This window comes from Podarcis raffonei, chromosome Z (assembly GCF_027172205.1).
Source record: "Podarcis raffonei isolate rPodRaf1 chromosome Z, rPodRaf1.pri, whole genome shotgun sequence".
NCBI classification, from domain to species: domain Eukaryota; kingdom Metazoa; phylum Chordata; class Lepidosauria; order Squamata; family Lacertidae; genus Podarcis; species Podarcis raffonei.
The window spans coordinates 19571062-19590275 of NC_070621.1; the positions used below are offsets into that span (position 1 = coordinate 19571062).

The window sequence follows — 19214 nt, forward strand, 5'->3', positions numbered from 1 at the left end:
GCTCCCAGGCAACTGATATTGGGTGGCTACTATTGTTGACTTTACCCTCCTCTGTTGGTTGTCCATGTTCCAGTATTTTGAGAGAAGCAAGCTCTAAAATGCTGTTTTTGAGATTAGGCAACAAAGCACTGTATACCATCTTGCTCTGTTTGATTTGCATGAAGGCCTTGGCCTTTCCTTGCATTGTATCCTCCTGTCAGCTCAGCCTTTCCAGTGGAAGCTGCTGCTTTTGCTCTAGCTTGGATCTTGGGGAGAGAGTGGCTGCTGCCCTCAGATCTAGTTTGTGGACCTCCCTTGGGGGCATCTGGTCAACCACTGTCAGAACTTTAGCCTCATCCATCAGCCATGCTCTTCTTATGTTCTCACAGACTGCAGCCACAGTCACCCTGATCCTGCCCACCAGGGCAGTCCACAGCCTCCTCCAGCAGTTCCCCTCCTCCCTGCACCACTGATTGCTCTTTCATCAGTCCACACCCTGCCTCTATCTGGCTCTACTTTAAATAGAATTCATTTCTATTTGTCCTGCTTCTGCACACACACCCATGTTCAAGGCAGATTTTCCCCATCCACCCAGGCCTTGGGGCAACAAGTGGCTTCTCCTTTATAGAAGATAAGGTGGTATGTGGACACTTCAGGGTCTACCAGTGGGCATTGTGAAACGGTGAAGGAACCTGTTGGAAGGACTGGCTCAGACACCCCTGCTGATCTCTCTCGTCTACGGAGGTCCCAGGTGGGCCATGCAGTACCCACCATGAGGCTAGCCGCCTGCCTCTAGCGGTGTGGGCAGAAAAGAGAGCGGTTAGAAAGAAGACCCTCCCCATGCTTTGCTTCTAGTCAGTAGATGGTGCGCCATTGATGCGCCTTTTCTGTTTGTTGCTTTTGGGGAAGACGGGAGGGAGATACAGTATTGCTAAACCCTCCTCCAAGGAGGAGGAGGGGAGGGAGGAGGCTGTCTTGCTTTCCTTCATATTGTCAGTCTCAGGGTAACAGCGAGCAGAGAGTGGCGATAGAAGGCTGATCTTGCAACCCTCTGGAAGACGGAGAGACCACGAGGTTCGCGCGTCAGCCGAAACACCCAAGGTTTAAATGCGTTCATCTCCTCCTCTGGATCTGTCCACCGCTGGATCAGCCGCTGCCACAGTCTGCTCCTCGTCACCCGAGACAGAAGCGCCAGACTCTCGGGGGCGCAAAGGCAGGACTGAGAGAGAGCAGCCGCGAGTGCCGCCCCAGTAGGTTTCTGGATCCAGCAGCAGCTCCGCAGGAGGTAAGGACCTGGCCCTCGGCTGTTTGCTCTTCGGGGTTGGGATGGGGCTGGCGTCGAGGGTCGCGGGGGATAAGCCACCCGCTTGCAGGCAGCCGTCGGAGCTCTTCCTAACCTCGCCACCGAGCGGGAGCGCCTTTATTTGCTCCTCCTCTGCGTGGGAGTGGGCTCGTGGGTTCCTCGGCAGAGCTAAGGGGTGGCCCTGAGAGAAGCGATCGAGTGCGGTGACTATCTGGCTCTCCCGGTCCCGAAGCCAAAAGGCGAGCAGAATCCTGGCTTGGGGCCCCTCTCTGCTCTCCCGCTGTGCAGCGCAAGCAGCAAACGCCCAGCAAAGTTGCAAAGGAGGAGATCAATCTGGGAACTGGGGAGGGGTCGGGGAAAGAGAGATTGTGTGTGGCAGGGGCGCGGGGGGACACACAAAGGCCGGCTCTTCCACCGCTCCTGAGGGCGGCCCTGCAAATATTCTGGAGCTTGACGTGGCCCCAGCGCAGCCTGCAAAACGCACATTGCCGGCCTCTTGCTAAAACGAGTTAGCTCAGAGGACAAAGGCGCGCGGCAGCCGCTTTATCCGTTCCTTTCCTTGGTTGGCATATGAGGCGTAGCGCTACAAGCCTTGGATTTACGCGCGTCGGCTAGTCTGGGGGTCGAGCTGCTGAGGGTTTCTAGCAAAAAGCAGGGGCTCCGCCAATTCTGCAAGGGAGACTGGGAGGGTCTCTGCGCCTGTGGCGCGGCGCTGTCCACGGTCCTGAATGGGAGGCGCGTCTTTATCTTCCTGGCTGACGCTTTTTCCAAGGGCCCGGTAGACCTGCCTTTGCGCCCCCGAGCGTCTGGCGCTTCTGTCTCAGGTGGCGGGAAGCTGACTGTGGCGGCAGTGGCTTATCCAGGGAGCAGATGAACGCATGCAGTGGGGCTCGCCCGCCCCTCATTCCAAAGGCAGGCCCGCTGGCTGGTGAGGGGGACTGTCTGGATTGCCCAGGAGTGGAGCCCACCCCCTCGCCTGCCCGCCCGCAGCTTCCAGGACGCTCTGCGTCTCCCCAGCCGGACAGCCCTCTGGGTACGGCTGATTAATGTGTTGCTGCAAAGGACGGGGAGGGAGTGATTCTCGGTTCTTCTCAGTCAGTATAGCCCCGGGCTGCATGGAAGAAGGAGCCGCCTCGCAGGGAGGACGACTCTGGAGGGCTACGCCGAACAGGCAAAGGCAGGAAGTGGATGACGCCACTGAGCCCACCGTCTGCCGTGGCGCTTTCCGCCCCCTCCCCAGTCCAGAAACGTTCCCTGTCTTGGGATTTGGAGACCGCTGAGATTTGGGGTGAGAACTGTGAGGGCCGCAGGCTCCCCGGACCATTGCGCCCTGCCAGAGAAGGAACGGCTTAGCCGTAGGTGGGAGCTGTGGTGAGCAGAGGCTGAAGGGCAGGGGATGGTGGGTGGGCGAGGCTGGTTAGGATACAGGCAGAGTGGGTGGGAGAGGAAAGGAGCAGCAGCTCTGCAGGTGGGGGGGGGGACAAGAGAGCCAGGCCTCTGGAGGCTGCATTTGGGGGCGGGGGCGGGAGAGACGGGAAGGGGTGTGTGTGAAAGTCCTGGGATGAATGTGCCCATGACCTTAAGTTTTAGCACAGACAGGTTCCAAGGGAATTAAAAATAGCTCTGGGTCACCCAGGATGGAGTAGAGAACAGCACCACCAGCAGCCCAGACTTCACAGCTTCACACAGGTGACTGATGAGAGAGTTGGATGGCTGGGCTCTCAAGTGTGCCAGCTGAGGTTGCTCCTGCTGCCCCAGTAGCAAACTGGAAAAGGCTGAGCAGAAACAGATGAACTTTCCAGCAGCATTTTGCTCCATTCAGTTTTCTTATAAGGATTCTGGAGGCTTTGCATTCAGCAGCAAACACAGAAGAGCCTGGTGACTTCAAGCGGTTCTGCATGGATGCCTGGGCAAAGGTCTGTAGCTTCACAATGGAAGTTCCAAAGCAGGTGCAAATCTCAGGAAGTCCCAGGCCCCTTCTGGCTTTGCCATGGGCAGTGTGGTAAATGAGCCAGCAACCCAGGATTCAGTTGCCCTGTCCTCTGGCAGCTCCAGGGCCAAATGAGCAGCAAGAGCAGTGGTGTGTCTACCGAGAGTCCAGACTTTGGAGAGATGGGCACTGGGTGGTGGGGCTGGTGCGGGCTGCTAGCCCTTAGATAGTACCAGGAAGTACCTGATTCAGAAAGCAGGGGCTTGCTGGTGTGTTATTTGGTGATGAAATAAGCAAGGAGTTAGCCAGAAAGTGATCATTTTGTACAATGACTTTGATTTATCATCACAAATAGGATAGTAGGGGGGGGGGTCCCCCATGTGTGACTGCCTGTGCTCTCTCTCACATACACTCACTAACATACTGCTTCTCACTTTGTGCCTTTGCATGAGGCTGCTGTTCTTTGCAGAGGACACATTCTTCTCTTCCCCTCTTGCCATTGACCACCACAGGCACATCAGGCCACACAGAATGCCTGCCCATCCATCTGGAGGATATGACCTTTCCCCTCCCTGCAGAGGGTAGCGTACATAGGATTGTTCCTTACAACTGAGGAGCACACAAAATAGCAACCTGCCTTGGAGGACTGTGGCTGGCCTGGCCACGGGGGTGTGGGTGGGGGTGTGGGTGGGCGGCTCTTGCTGCATCCAGTGCTTTCTGCTTTTTGTCTGCTGATGCATTTCTTCCCTGAAGCTGCTCTTTCTGCTGCCTTTATTCACCTTCCCATTGCTGTGTGTTGGCTCCCTTTGCCTGCCTTCCCATTCAGTCATTTATCCAACTCTCTCTCTCTCTCACACACACACAGCTCTTTTCCTCCCGAGCCAGCTTCTCTCTCTGTCTCTCTCCATTCCACCCTGCATGCCCCTGGCTGTCCTCTTGAATCCCCTCAACCTCATCCTTTTGCTGTGTCTCCAGCAAGAAAACCCGTCCTACTCTCTCTGTGGGTATACCCCTGCCAAATGTTTACAACAAGTAGTTCGATGTACAGACTGAATCCTGGCATAATTATACACACAGACGGAGACCGCATAGTAAATAAGCCAGCTGCTGAAGACGCCCACTTTCCTCCTTGCTTGCTTTCTTATTAGAGCTGTTGCTGCCACCGCTGCCACTCTCACCTCTTTTGCCTCTCTGCCAAACCCCATTTCCAGGGCATCAGCGAATGCTCTTCTGGAAAAGAGCTCCTGGACAACCCCCACATATGGGGAATGAATCAGAGTCGAGAGCAGAGCCCCAGTTCAAAGGGGTGCTTCTTGTCTTGTCAAGCACCCACTTGCCTGGCTCAGCTTCAGGGAAAGGTGCTTCACCCCCCTGCCCCCCACAGAGCTGGCAGAGGACCCCTGGAGTTGGAGAGGTGAGGCAGTTGGAGGCTATGGCTCCCCCTCCCCTCCCCACCACCCCACCCAACTGACCTCCTTATTTTACTGTTCCAACCGCAAGAGGGGCAGGATTACCCACAAGTCCACCATGTGCCCTTTCCCTTCTATTAAGCATCCTTCCTAAGGAAGGATGGTCAAGAGCAGAAATGGAGGGGCTGGTGGGATGGGCAAAACATCTGGTAGCTCAGCACTATCTGTGAGCATGAACTATGACTGCTATGTGTGCAGCAGCATGGTGGTGAGTGGGGTGGTTTTTGGCCAGAGCTGCTTATCTTCAATGGCAGGGGTTGTGAGTCTGGCTGGCCTGTGCTTGCTCCCCCACCCAACCCCCTGGTGTCCTGGACTAGCAGTTGCACTCTGGGACCTGTGCAGAGTTGCTGTTGCTTTGCTGTCAGTGGGCCCAGGTGGAGATTGATCCAGTGACTTGGCTGGGAATCAATGTCCTCTCCTGGAAGAAGAAAAGGACACACACTGGTGTCTTATTTTTGTTTGGTGAAAATGCTGTTTGCTCAGCCTCTGGCTTGCACATCGGCCTCACCTTCAGGCAGGTGTCACCAGATAAAGGCTCTGTTTGGGCATCCAATTCCCACTAAAGGCATTAGAGCCACAATGCGCCTTGCCTGCTTTTATTTTTGGGACCGGATTCTATGCTTGATGCGATGAAAAGATTTCAAGGTGCATGGTGGCTTCAGCATAGATACAGTTGCTACCTTTCAAGAGATGTTTTTGAGCTGGATGCAAGATGTAACAAAGCCAGATGGTTCTGATCTATTTCCATTTCTGCTCATGGGTGACTTTAAGTGCCAGAAGGCCAGGGATATATCCAGTTGCTGGATGCTCTTTAATTCTTGTGTGGAACATCCCTTGGGATCTGTGGCAAGGCAAGGGAAGCTGCAGACTGCTTGGTCACCACCAGCAACTGCAGTGGGGGCGGCTCCATTAGGGCAGATAGGACACTGCCTCACTAGTCTCAGTTAACCCTCCAGTCCAGAGGATGACACCTCCTCTTCCACCTTCTCCTCTGTCTCAGCGTTACCTTTGTAGAACTCAGCAGGGAGGAGGAAAATGGGAACAAAACTAGATTTAGGACTTGTCTACACTTCTGCTTTTCCCATGCCCAGAAAGCATGAGTATGAGCTGTTTTCCCCTTTACCCCACTGCTTTCCAAGGGAAAACCCACTCTTTAGTGATAGAACAAATGGCAATCATGGGGAAACCCAGATTTCTGTTTGCTCCAGAGCAGTTTTCCTTGGGGAGAAAGCAGCAGGACAAGATGAAGTGTGGACAAACCCTTAGTTGACTCTGCCTGCCATTGGCTCTGGCTCCACCTGTGGTTGGTCTCCTTGCCTTCCACCATACCAGCCACCACTTCCTATGTATAGAGTCAATAGGGACATCATCTCAAAGACTTTAAGGATAGCATGATGCTCCAGTATCTGGTTCTTCTTGTTCTGCTTGGCCCAAAACTAAAACAAACTGAAATATGTAAGAGTGAGGAAGCATAGGAAAAAAGAACTGTTGTCATATTTCTTACTTGGTTGTATGACAAACAGCATCTGCTAAATGCACCCACATAGTCAGAGGTCTGCATTATCCCCAAACAGAAGTAAACTCATTCATCTAATTGTGTTTGCCAAGGTAGCACGTAATGGGAATAAACTGGGGGACCTCACTCAGCTGGATTCCTGAGTCAGACAAAGCCCTCCTTCCCCTGATCAGGTGGCTATTAAGACTAATTACCATGAGTACCAAAACTCACTTTTCTTGGAACATAAGGCTGTCATTGGCTGCTAGCCATGGTGGCTCTGCTCTGCCTCCACCATCAGAGGCAGTCATGCTTCTGGGCTTGGGTCCTGTTTGAGGGTTTCTCATGGGTGTCCACTGTGAGAACAGGATGCTGGACTAGGTGGCCTTGTGCAGCAGGGCTCTTTTTGTGCTCTATTGCATTCACTTGTCACAAATTCCAGGTAACGCTACTCCCTCCAAATCTCATTTCCTACTAGAGAGGCTGAGAAAGGAATAAAGAGGGCAGCCTCATAATCTTCCCACTACAGGTGCTCCTGCTGAAGGAAAGCTGGACCTTGGTGGGCTTGGAGGAAAGCTCTGCTCCTCCCCAGCTCGCCTTACAGATTCCCTTGAAGTGTGATCATGAGCCTTTGCAATTCATCACCTCTTGATACAGCTTTGCATCTGGCTCAGCTAACTAGATTTGTGGGTCTGTTAGACAAGAAAAGGCACTAATAGTGTGGGGTCTTTTAATATTCAGGGGGGATGCAGAGGCGGATTTAGGGCAGCATGACTGGTTCCTCACACGCAAGGTGCCGAACAGAGAGGGCACCTTCCTGCCTCCTTCCCAAATCCTTGTAAGCACTTACTTTGGGAAGGAGGTGTGAGGGCTCTGACAGGGTCCTAGAGTCCTCCTTTATCCTTCCCAAAGCATAGTTAACATTTGCCCAGCTTTGGGAAGGATACAGGAAAGTTGGATGCGTGTGTTAAATGTTGGCCTTGTACAGGGTACCATATTACCAAAGTCGACCGCTGGGGAGTGGTTGGGACTTGTGGGGAAATCACAAAATTATAGGGTGCAAATATTATCCACTTGGGTGCATGATTTCAGCTTCCTCAGCATTTAGCATTTCTTAGCAGCATTCCCCACATTTTGTTCTACAGCTTTTCAGGGCTCAGCATAAACTACAAGTGTTGAAGTTCTTGGGGACCTGCATTATTGATGCTCTTCTGAATGGGCCAGTCCTGAGTGACATTCTTTGTGGAGGATCTTCCTGTGTTGATGCTGTCAAGAATACTGCAGCTTTGCATGCCAGTATTCCCCAAATTGCCTTTCCTGTGGTGTCTATCCCTCCCTCCTCCACCCTACCCCATTCTAACCCATCACCAGAACTGATGCCTTCCCCCCCACCCCCACTCCCGAGGAGATGAGCTCTGTGCACCAGGGCTTCCAAATTCTGTGAATTTCAAAATGTTGCTTAGAAAATCTGGGGTTGTCTTTTTTGTTGTTCATTTACTTTAGTGCAAGGTTATGAGACATGGTGAATTGGTATAAATTACCTCCTTAGAGATAGGCACGCTAAAGAGTGCCTTCAGGAGAGTAACAGTGAGAAATCAGGCAGAGAAAAGAAAGGCAGAAATGAGAAGGAAATTTTTAAAAAAATTAAAGCAGCACAGCTTATTTCCTTAAAAAACAAGAACAGCATTTGTCTTTCATATACCTGTCCCAGTTAAGGGCATCATCTGTGATATGGGTGTACTCAATCATGAGTGAGATACTCTGTCCCTTTTACTTCTTCCAAAAAGCAGCCATGGCTTTCCCAGTTTGTCTTGGGAGGAGCTTGTCTTGCTTAGGGACAACACTTCTTCCACTTAAGAACAATTGAGCTTGGGTGGATGGGTGGGAGAAAGTGGCCACATTTAATTTCCCCAGTCCTTTCCCTTCTAGGATCTCAGTGTTGATGTTGGTTTGGGCAAACTCAAATGCCTCCTTTCAGCTGATCCCCAAACCATCTCAGTAATGAATTGTGGAGCATAGAGAGAACTATGTTTTCGTATTGTCACAGATTTGCAAGGGCTCTCTAATGGGACATGTGCGGGGGGAGGGGGCATAGTGAAACACAGATTTTACTGGTTTATTGTTGTTAATCTGTCTGCAACCAGTGTTGTGAATACATCTAAAATTTGCTTTTATGATGCACTGCTGTTTCATATGATGTATTATCCTCCTCCTCTTTTTTTGGGACACTGCTTGGATAGTTTGACGTTCAGCTTACTAAAAATTTTGCACACACACAAAAAAAGAAAAAGAAAAAAAAGATTCCCAAAGGGATCAACTGAAATGCCACAAAAGCAGTTTATTTACTGTATTTGAGTTATACCCAGTATTTCAACAAGTTCCCAAGGCATATAATGAGGGATGATGATAGGGAAGCATAATTGAGGATGACTGTAAAACCCAAACATACCAAACAGCAGCAAAGCTTCGGACAGAGTTTAAGAGATGCATCTGCAGCACTCTCTACAGCTGTACAATGAAGCTGCCAAATACACCTCTGTGGGGAGGGAGTTCTACAACTTAGGGGCTGCTCCAGAGAAGGCTCCCTCTCCAGGCTACACACACAACTCAAGTTTCTGGTGGCAATGGAGGAACCAAGAGGGCCACTCCTTTGCCAGTTTTAGCACCCATGAGGGTCTGTAGGGAAGCAGGTAGCCTTTTAGATATTTATACACAGACAATGTCTCACTGGCACCCGCAAGAGTTTCAGGGAGGTTGGTTAGCTGGACACAAGCCTGAGACACATATTTCATTATGGTGTGTACCCAGGGGATTTTATTTAAAAAGGTGAATATTTGTTGAATACTCGCAGACATTAAATCATAAAGGACAATATTTAAATTCATCAAACGAAAGAAAATAAAACTTAACCAAACATACTGTTTTTTAAAATTAACTTAATTACTTTAAAAATGCAAATTTTTAAAATGAGGCACAAAAATCCCAATTTTTTGCTTTAGTGATAACCAGAGGTATGGTCAGCTCGGAGGCATGGTGGAAAAAAAGAGTCTCTTCACAGGCAGAAGGAAATAAAAAGGAAATACAAAGCAAGTGACCACACACACAGAGTCCTCTCTAGGAAGTTCAAGAACTCTTCATTTACTAGCCCTGTTCTTGTCTACATTTTGCTTGCAGACCCCACAAAACAGGCTTAACTTGGCTGGATCTCCCTTTTACAAACCAAAATACCACCCTGCACTTAAAGAGAGCTTACTCTTCATTTTATTTTTAAAAAGAACTACTCATTAGTAGAAGGAAATTTCTTCCTCAATATTTCCTAAAGGAGAAATTTAAATGAGCCAAAATGGTTTTTAAAAATAAAGTAAGTGTTGATGTTTAGTCTCAGTCTTACCAGTGTGCTTCTATCCATTAATACTTGTCCCCATCAAATACTTTAGCTGGTTAATTTGCTATTGGAAGGTTGCATCCATAATATACTAGTCACATTACCCTACTTCTGCTCCCCTATTTCAGTTGGTTCAGTCCATCAAAACCTTCACAATTTGTCTTCCACTTTGCACCTCATCCAGCAGCTTCTCCCTCACTTTTCTCCCCACCTGCCCTATTCCACCCAGCAACTGCACATCCCACTGCCCTCATTCATCACCATAGACAGATGCAGGCAGAAACTGCAGATTGATTCCATAGTGCCAGTTGATTTGGAACACCTAGACCACAGACTGAGCAGTCACACAGTTCCCTGGATGTATTGAATTTCTATTTAAATTACAGTAATGGCATGCTGACTATTTTCACTGACCAGGAGAGCAACAGCAGGAATGAACTGGACTAGAGCCACTGACTGTGAGCCCTTGACTGAAACGATCTCACAAGGAAAAGAAGGGCCAGAATTTGCCTGGTTGTGAGGAGCTTCGGTGTACAGTCACCACTCGGGCTGTGCATGTTATGCAGACTCCTACCGGAAGAATGCAATGACAGTGTGCTAGAAGTATTGGGATCATAGTCCTGACGAGATGTGGCCTTTGCTCTTATAAATACATGCATTTGCTTGTGTGGCATTTCAAAACCTCTGTGGTTACTGAGATGCCTGAGTCATGTCATTTTGTAGGATGAGATGTCACAGATATTGTTTAAGGAAAGACCTCTTTCATTTCCTGATCTAGACCAAAAAAGGCAGGCACGTTTTCTACAGAGGCTCCAGTTGGCTGAGATTAGTAAGCCACACTTCCTACCACAGGTGACCATGGTGAAACTGGCTAGGCTAAGCCCCTGTTGAGGCTAAGCCCCTGTTGGGTCCATCACCTCTTGGTGCTTTCCTTTCCCCTTGATGTTCTGAGCCTGCTGCAGCTATCAGCTGTTTAGTCAGAGGCCCATAAACCACCTCAGGGACTTCCACCACAAACTGGCCTTTGTGCACCCAACGCCTCCATCATCAAAGAGAGTGGCTGGTCCCCTTGACCATTTTCTTTTCTCTTCCTCCTTGGCAGGTGTGGACGTTCTGCTGGCTAGCACTGCTGCACCCTGAAGTGATGGCATTGACAAGGGTCTGGGCCATACCTCCGCTCTGTGTGACTAGCCTTGGCATTCTGCTGCTGGTTTATGCTCTCCCTGCAGAAGGGTAAGGTGGCAAGAGGCTGGGATTTTATTATATAGTGCAGAGGGAGTGAGGAAGGGTCTGGGGTACTCCTTCTCCCTCACTGTACCTGCAACACCCGATTGCAGTGAGGGAGGCTGTAAGGCAGGCTTTGGGACCCTGGTTAGGTTTCACCTTCTGTCTCTCTAAGACTTGGTCATGGCTCTTTGGAACCAGGAAAATCCCCAGCTTGGTCCTGCAGCAAAGGCATCTAACAATAATCCCACTTTGCCCCACACAGCCACTCTCTATGTCAGCTTTTCTCCTGACTGTGCTAGAGAATGGTTGATCTGAGTAATTTGCCAAGGCGATCTCCCCCATGCCAGAATGGTCAGGACTTTTCCAGAGGCAGTTGAAGTGCCAGGGTCCAAAATGGAATCCTGCATACACAGCAGGCAGCTGCAGGCAACTGACTAACCAGGTACCTGGAAAGCTCCAAGGAGCAAACAAAAAGCAGCTGGCAACCATAGAGAGGGAGAGCAGTGGTTTGAATCACGTGGAGTTGCAAGCGCCCCTTTCGTTCCATTTTGGGAGACCTCCCCAGAGAGTGTTTGCCTGACTTCCCTCCCCTCCCCCCTCCTTTTAAGTTTTCTATTCCTGTCTAAGTGATGACATTGGGAGACCCTTAGAGGAGTGGTAGTTCTGGCCTAGAGTGCCTAGGACAACAGTTTTCCCCATCCCCAACATGGTGTCTTCCAGCTGCCAACAGCCCCAGCCATCATGGACCCCTGGATGGTGCCAGGTCAGAGAAGACTGCATGGTACCTCATTCACAAGAATTTTAGCTTTGTATCTCATTCAGCAAAAAAACAAAAACAAAACAAAAAAACAGCACACACCCACACCAGCACCTCCAACTCAATGCATTGGACACCTTCTCTGTGCTCTCTTCAGCATCTGCTAAAAGCATGTAGATGTTGACCTTTTAAAATCTTTTTTTACTGCTAATTTTAAATATATTTAAATGTTTTAAACTGTTTTTATTGCTGCTTTTCATTTTTCTAGTAAACCACTTATATATTAAATAAAATAATTAAACAGCGTTCCCATGCTACTGGTGCCTTCATGAAGATGGTAGCACAAACGTTATTTCTCGAGTACATTTCTGTGATACTTTTGTCTAAAAGAACAGATCCAAGTTGGGTTGCAAATAATAAAACCAGCTCATGATGTGCTGGAACAGAACTCCTTCAAACATACACGCACACATACACCCAAATACAAATAGAGAGTACAAGTTGTACTTGCCCATGAGCTCAGGTGAGCTAGTTTTGTCTGGCAGCTGCTCTTGAGAGGCATAGTCCTTTCTACAGTCATTGGTAGGCAATGTACACAGAATTCTTAGATTATTATTTCCCACCTGTTTGTTGATTTGATGGTTTAATTTGTAATCAGTTTGTGTGATGATGGCATTTTAACACAGTAAGGAATGCAACTTAACAATTCTCAGTGAGACTTCTGTAATGTAAACATGTAAAAAGGGTGCCATGTGACCCTACCACTCCTATCTCTGGGGAAGAGCAAGTATGACAAATAAATAAATGAAAATCCACATGCCTGGATGGGGGTGGGGGACAGGACAGAAAGATGAACATGTGAGGAGGCTGCAGGCCAAGGCAAGAAATGAGTGTGACAAGCACTCTTCTCCTGTGTGAACAAACAGGTTTGGGCATCCTCTTCTGCCTAGAGAAGATTCCAGCATAAATGCAACACTCTGCACCTTCCTGCCTCTCTCTACCTGCACGCTTGGAGCAAGCAGAGGCATCCAAGAGTGATGGGACACATTAGCATTGCTCAAGACACAACTGCAAGAGTTATGGTTATGTCAGCACTTTTGTAGGAAACCCAATCCTCTTCCCAGCTGGCCCAGCATAGCAAAGACTTGGCAGCTACAGCTCATAGCCTGGTAGCAATGATTTCATCTGCTTTTCCTTCCCATTTATCACAAATCTCCTAGTAACACTGAGCAGCAAGCAATAAAATTCTGGAAATAGGAAGCTTTTGATTAAAGGTACAGTTTGCCCTTGGAAGCCTCAGTTCTTTGCCAGTCCATGCAGGACAGGCAATTGCCACTGCCGTTTATTGCAAATGATAGATTAGCCACCAATCAGGTGTAAACACAGGGTGGTATTCAACTAAGTTTTATTCGGGATTGACCTGCTAAAATCAATGGACCCAACTCAGTTATGCTCATTCATTTCAATGGGTCTACACTAAGTAAATAACAGTCAGAAAATAGTTGAAGGCAATCATTTGACAAAGTGGTTGGTTGACAGATCTGACATCAAAATCGGGGTAGGCAACCTAAGACCAGTGGGCTGGATGTGGCCCAATAGCCTTCTCAATCTGGCCCATGGACATTCCGGGAATCAGTGCGTTTTTACATGAGTAGAATGTGTCCTTTTATTTAAAATGCATCTCTGGGTTGTTTGTGGGGCATAGGAATTCGTTCAATTTTTTCCTTCAAAATATAGTCCAGTCCACCACATGGTCTGAGGGACAGTGGACTGGTCCATGGCTGAAAAAGGTTGCTGACCCCTGATCCAAGTGAATTAATGAAAAGTGGTGGTGGTTATGGTTACCCATGTGCTTCCCTCCCTCCAAATAGCCAACCCAGAGAAAAATGGAAGGGGTGGAGGAAGGAGTAACAGCTGCTCCATTTTGTGAGGTGGCCTTAGACTGATTCACTATGCCTTCCCAAAGCAACCTCTAACCTTGGGCTCCTCAAGGCTACTGTTTTGTTGCCATAGGTATGGTCTCTGCCACATGCTCTTGGCACATTAGTGGTGAATTTATTCCGCCTTATCAGTTGCTCTGCAATGCTTGCTTGGTGCTAACACATTATTGGTGTCCAGAGGGGCTATAGAGCAAGAAAAGCGAGAGGGAAATAAACAGAGCATTTGTGGTGTAAAAAAAGTTATAATGTTTCAGTTATGGGAAAGGCACTGACTGGAATGTGAAGCAGTGTGAATGTGCAATTAAAAAGGATGCCTGGAGGGGCCTCTCGTGAGTAACAGCTACTCTGTGTCCAGTTGGAGTTAACATAAGGACATGTGGAGGCAGGGCCACGTCCATTAAAGGTAAAAAAGCAGAAAAATCTAGAGAAGGCCTAAAATCAGTGCAGGCCAGGGATGGGATTTTTTGTGTGTGTTTTTGTGTGTGAGCACACACAGAGCATCATTGGAGAAGTGACAGATCTTAACCCTCCTGTTCTCCCTTGATATGGCAGACTCGCTCAAAAGCATGGCCCAGATATTATCGATGATGACAACAAAGACAACATCACCATCTTCACACGCATCCTGGACCGGCTGCTGGATGGATATGACAACAGACTGAGACCTGGGCTTGGAGGTCAGTCTACTTCAGCTAATTGTCTTTGCAAGTTTCATGGCATTTCCTGATGTCACAGCAGGGGGAAAGGTGTGGGGGGTACAAACAAACAAACAAACAAACAAACAAACAAACAAACAAACAAACAATATATGGACCATCCCTCCAATCTAACTGCATTTCCACTTAAAGCTGGAAATGCCTCCTTGGACTGCTTGCATAAGGGAAGCCTCCGCCCCCCCCCCCCAGTTTGGCAGAAGCAACTCCTCCTTGGGAGGGGCTATTAATCCTAGGGCTCCCTGGAGTCTCTTGTTGGGGATTTGTGGTTTCTTGGGATCCTCTCCAGCCGATTACTTGAAGTCCTTTGGCCCAACAGTTAAGATAATGAAATATCGGTTTCTGATCCAACAGAGGCTGCTTCATGTGGCTGCCTCATCCTTACACTCAAATTCATGCACACTCTCTGCTGGCTTGCTCTCTCTACAGAGCCCTTGAATGGGGTAGGGGTGGACTTTTCAAATTTCAGCAGTACCCTGTGTGAGGCCAAAATTCAGCACCCCTTCCCCTTGCCTTCCGTTCTGCTCAATTTGGTACGTCATAGTTGCAACACCCTGCATCATCCCCTAGGCTTGGCACCCAGTGCAGTGCAAGCAGTCACACTGCTCTAAATCTGCCTCTGAATGGGGGAAGGAGATAAAGGTATGAAAGAAGAGAGAAATGATCAGCCCTCCTGCAGCAAGACCAGACGTTTCAGTTCAGTCATTGGCATTTTGCTTCCTGCTCACAGGATCATAGGAAGCTGCCTTGAATCAAGTCAGACAATTGGTCCATCTAGCTCAGTATTGTCTAAAATGACTGCCAGTACATCTGTGGTTTCAGACAGGGTGCCTTCTGCCCTACCCTACTTGGAGATGACATTGTGGAATGAACCTGGGACCTTCTGCATGCAAACCAGATGCTCCGCCACTGAGCTTTAATTGTAGCACATGCTCACTTGCTTAGGCAGACCAGGAAGATGCTCCTGTCTCCCCACCTCCAGTAGCAGGTGACAGTAAGGTGTGGGTCCCACTGGCAGAGGAAGAGGAGTGTGGGGGGAGCGAACCGCCCCTGGCAGCATGATCCCAGTGGGGTGCCATTGTGGCTGCTCCTCCACCCACGCTGGGTGCCATGCTCCCGCAGGCAGCGTGCCACACCCCCAGAATGCGTGCCACGCTACTGCGGACGCTGTGCCACACCCCTGGGATGTGTTCCAGCCCCACCCACCTGCTCTCTGCCCCCCGGTGCCGGAGCATGAAGCTCCACCACTGGTGGGTCCTTCAGGGAACTTGGAAGCAAGGTGCCACCTGCTACAACTGACCTGTCAGCATCTCATTGTCACACCTAGCATCCATGTGGATTGGGTACTTCCTATCTGGTTTGTACTGAAATGGGGATCAATGAGGATGTAAAACCAGCTACGGACAAGAGTGTCTGTCCCATGTGCTCTTTGCATTCTGTGCCACAGCTGCAGCAGCTAGACTGGGAATAAATGGCTCGGAGTGTGGTGCTGGTCCCTGAACTCATGAAATGAGCACTCAGAGCTCCCAGAAGACAAAATGAAAGTCCACCAAATGACAATACATGAGACACACTAGGGCATTACAGAACTGTGGCCAAGAGGAGCCCCCAGGGCCTTGTGGGAACCTATCACGAAATCACAGTATTGTAGATTTGGAAGGATCTTCCACAATTTCTTTTTTGGATCAATCTAACTAACTAACTCCCCCCCCCCCAGGAGGTACTCAAGGGTACGCGGTACTGGCACCTCTTTGTTTTTTTGGGTTAAAAAGTGTGACACTTTCTGTAACAACTTCATGATGAGTACCAGCACCTATTTTTCTAGAAAAAAGCACTGTTCTCTCTGTCTGTCTGTCTGTCTGTCTGTCTGTCTGTCTGTCTGTCTGTCTCTCTCTCTCTCTCTGTCTCTCTCTCTCTCTCTCTCTCACACACACACACCTTATAAAGTTGTAGAATTGGAAGGGACCCCAAGGGTCATCTAGTCTAACCCCCAGCAATACAGGAATCTCAATAAAACATCCATGACAGATGGCCATCCAACCTCTGCTTAAACACCTCCAAGGAGGGAGAGTCCACAGCCTCCTAAGGGAGTCCATTCCACTGTTGGACAGGGCCTCTCCTCCTCCCAGAGGGGAGGGGTTTTGAGCGGGGGGGGGGGGGAGGCGTATTCGGCTCCCTGCTCCTGATTGCTTCTGATTGCCAAGCCTTCCAGCCGACCAATAGGCTGGCTGGTGGGTGGGGCTAAACTCATTTAAACAGCCGCGGCAACGCTCTGCTCCCAGTCTGTTCCTGCTTTCTTCGGATCTCCCGCCCTCCTTACCTCTTAGGTCAGCTTCTTTTTGCATATTGACCTTGCTGTAACCAATAAAAGTTGTGGCCTAATTTTGCCCATTAACCTAAAATAATGTGTCTGTGTGTCTTATTATAATCCTATGCGGGTGGAGGGTCCTCATTTCACAACTCCTACTGTTAGAAAGCCCTGTTTCACACGACTCTTTATAGGGAAGGCATCCAAGGATGAACCCTCATACTGGATTGTGCTGTGTATTTTCTTGTGGAAGGACATGATCACATTGCAAAGATTAGGTGGGGACCCTATCTTACTGATTTATGTGAAGAGTCCTTTTCAGCTGATGAAGCCAAAGGCCTTCATCAGGTCTATGAAGGCAATGTAGAAGGGGCACCTCTGCCCTTGGCATTTCTCCTGCAGCTGGTGCAGTAAGAAAACCATGTTCACTGTTGACCTCATGGTAGTAAAGCATATTATATGTAAATCATCTATGACATTTAAAAAAAAGTCTTCCTTTAGGTTTGGTTCCTGGTTGTCTAGTGTTGGTTCTTCCACTTATACTAGAGGTTGCAGTTCACATTAATTTGCTTCCTGGGGCCCATAAGATCTATCTGCAGAACTAGTTCCCCACCTCTCTCTGTCCCCAGAGGTCTTCCAAAGCACCTGATTATGACAGTGCTACAATTTTGATAGTGCTGCAATTCCTGCATTTCAGCGAATTGGACTATATGTCGCTTTGGTTCCTTCTAGCTCTACAGTTCTAGGATTCTATGCTCTCCTCTGCCCTCCTCACTATGTGCACTGACATTCAGTTGTTGCCCTTCACCTCTGCATGCCTTGATCCTTCTTGATCCTCTGCACCTAGCCTTGATTTGTCCTTTCCTTAACATGGGGTAAGTTAATTCCTAGGCAGGCAAGTAGCTTTGAGAGGAGACTAGGCACTGATATAATGGCCCCTGACATCATAAAAGCATCAGTGTCTACCCTGAGCAGAGAAGGGTGGTGCAGTGGGCCCCTTCTCAGCTCTATGTGGGATGTGCACCTGGAGACCCCTTTTCTTTGTGATCTTCATGTTGTGCCACCCATCCAGGCAGCTCAGTATTCTCACCCCACCCACCATGCAGGCTGGTCATCCTTGTCCAGGAAGGTGCAACTTTAACTCACACACACTCAGATGTTCCCAGTCTGAGCCCTCTCAGCTCCAGACAGGCATGCAGCCCTGACAGGGTTGTGCGTCTTTGGTTATTTCAATTGAACTATGGCTTGGCAACAGATTAGCCCATGTCAACAAACAGCTCTAAGCCTTTAAATCAAGTGGTGCTAACTTCATTTCTCACTGCAGGGGTGGATGTTCGGGAGACTTCAAAACTCACTAGTGTCTTGAGATATCATGGGGCTAGAGGTGTCCTTTTCTGTGAATGAGAGCAACCAGAGGAGAGGAGAAGGGATGGAGGGATGGAGGCATCTGTTGGGAGGACCTGCCCATTGCATCAGGATTTGCAAATATGTGACCTCACCTGAGAGAGAAGCCTGTGAAGAGAGCCACTACTTGCATTTACAAACAAATCCAAAGCATTAATAAAATCACTGTTTTGTGAATTGAGTGAGTATTTCATTTAAATGCTTCTCCAAAGGCACTGTGGAGCTCCTGGAGTCTAAACTCAAAATGACACTATTTTTGCAGAAGGCATTATGTGCTGTTTAAAGGCACTTGTAGGAAGTCATCCCTGATGAATGCCAGAGGGCCCTGATTAGAGGCTCACACATCCCATTTGTGTTTGTTTATGGAATTGGTCATTGTTCAGTGTCCACCACAACTAAGCACAAAAGTGGATCATTCGACTGTAATCCAGGGAAGCAGCAAGCCTAGAGATTTCAAAAAAAGCTAAGGCAGAAATTACACAGGGAAACATTCACCATGCGAATCACCCCTAATTGCTTTCTTCCTTTTTGCTTCTTCCAGATACAGTAACTGAAGTCAAGACCAACATTTATGTAACAAGTTTTGGGCCCGTCTCAGACACAGACATGGTAGGTGCTGTTGGGATGGATTTGGAAGGTAGGATAGGATCAATTATTTATTAATTATCCTTCCTCTTACATGCTTGAGTAATATTAGCATCTAGTTTAGCAGAGTTAAAAATCCCATCTTTTGCAGTATTTACACAGAAACTAGGGGGGAAAGACTGTGTAGCTTTCTATCATTATCCAGGATGTCTTGGGCAGACTGCATCTCCCCCTTTATTTATCCTTCTAAACAAAATAACAACATAAAAATCTGTTATTTTAGAATATAAAAATATTGTTTAGTTACAAAAAAGTTGCAGACTTAATTCAAGCAGAAAATAGCAGTGAAATAAGTCCAGAAAAATATACTCCTAGATTACAAAATACATGATTTTAGGAGCACAGAGACCCTGCATCCTATCCCTACAGTTGCATGATGAGAAAAAGAACATTCTCCGAGCAGGAAGGAAGGAATAAGAATCTTATTGCTACTGCTACCTTTCCTGCCTCTCCAAGCAGAGGATGTGACCTCACAGACTGATCTCTAGGAGTTTACAGGGAACTCTATGTGCCTTAGCCTTTTGGTCACCTAGCAAACATGGAATTTTATATTTTGACTGGAGCATCATTTTCCCACATTTGTGGAGGTAGAACGTAGCAATCATGGCTAGTAGTCATTGATAGCCTTATCCTGCATGAATCCTTATCCTTCCAGACCT

The 19214-nt window shown here is 48.4% G+C and overlaps 1 protein-coding gene across 3 annotated transcripts in view; it reads left to right on the plus strand.

Annotated features, from left to right (window-relative positions):
- The first annotated feature begins 860 nt into the window (after positions 1-860).
- The window catches only part of GABRA3 (gamma-aminobutyric acid type A receptor subunit alpha3), a 36876-nt gene continuing 18522 nt past the window's right edge, over positions 861-19214 (plus strand). Inside the window, exons 1-4 of one of the 3 annotated variants that reach the window (XM_053374588.1) lie at positions 861-1264; positions 10664-10794; positions 14038-14162; positions 18452-18519. In XM_053374588.1, coding sequence (XP_053230563.1) covers positions 10706-10794; positions 14038-14162; positions 18452-18519 — 282 coding nt within the window. In that variant the 5' untranslated portion in view covers positions 861-1264; positions 10664-10705. Of the gene's footprint in view, positions 1265-2062; positions 2316-2358; positions 2571-10663; positions 10795-14037; positions 14163-18451; positions 18520-19214 lie in introns of those variants that run through there. The other 2 variants (XM_053374590.1, XM_053374589.1) reach the window with 2 other exon arrangements.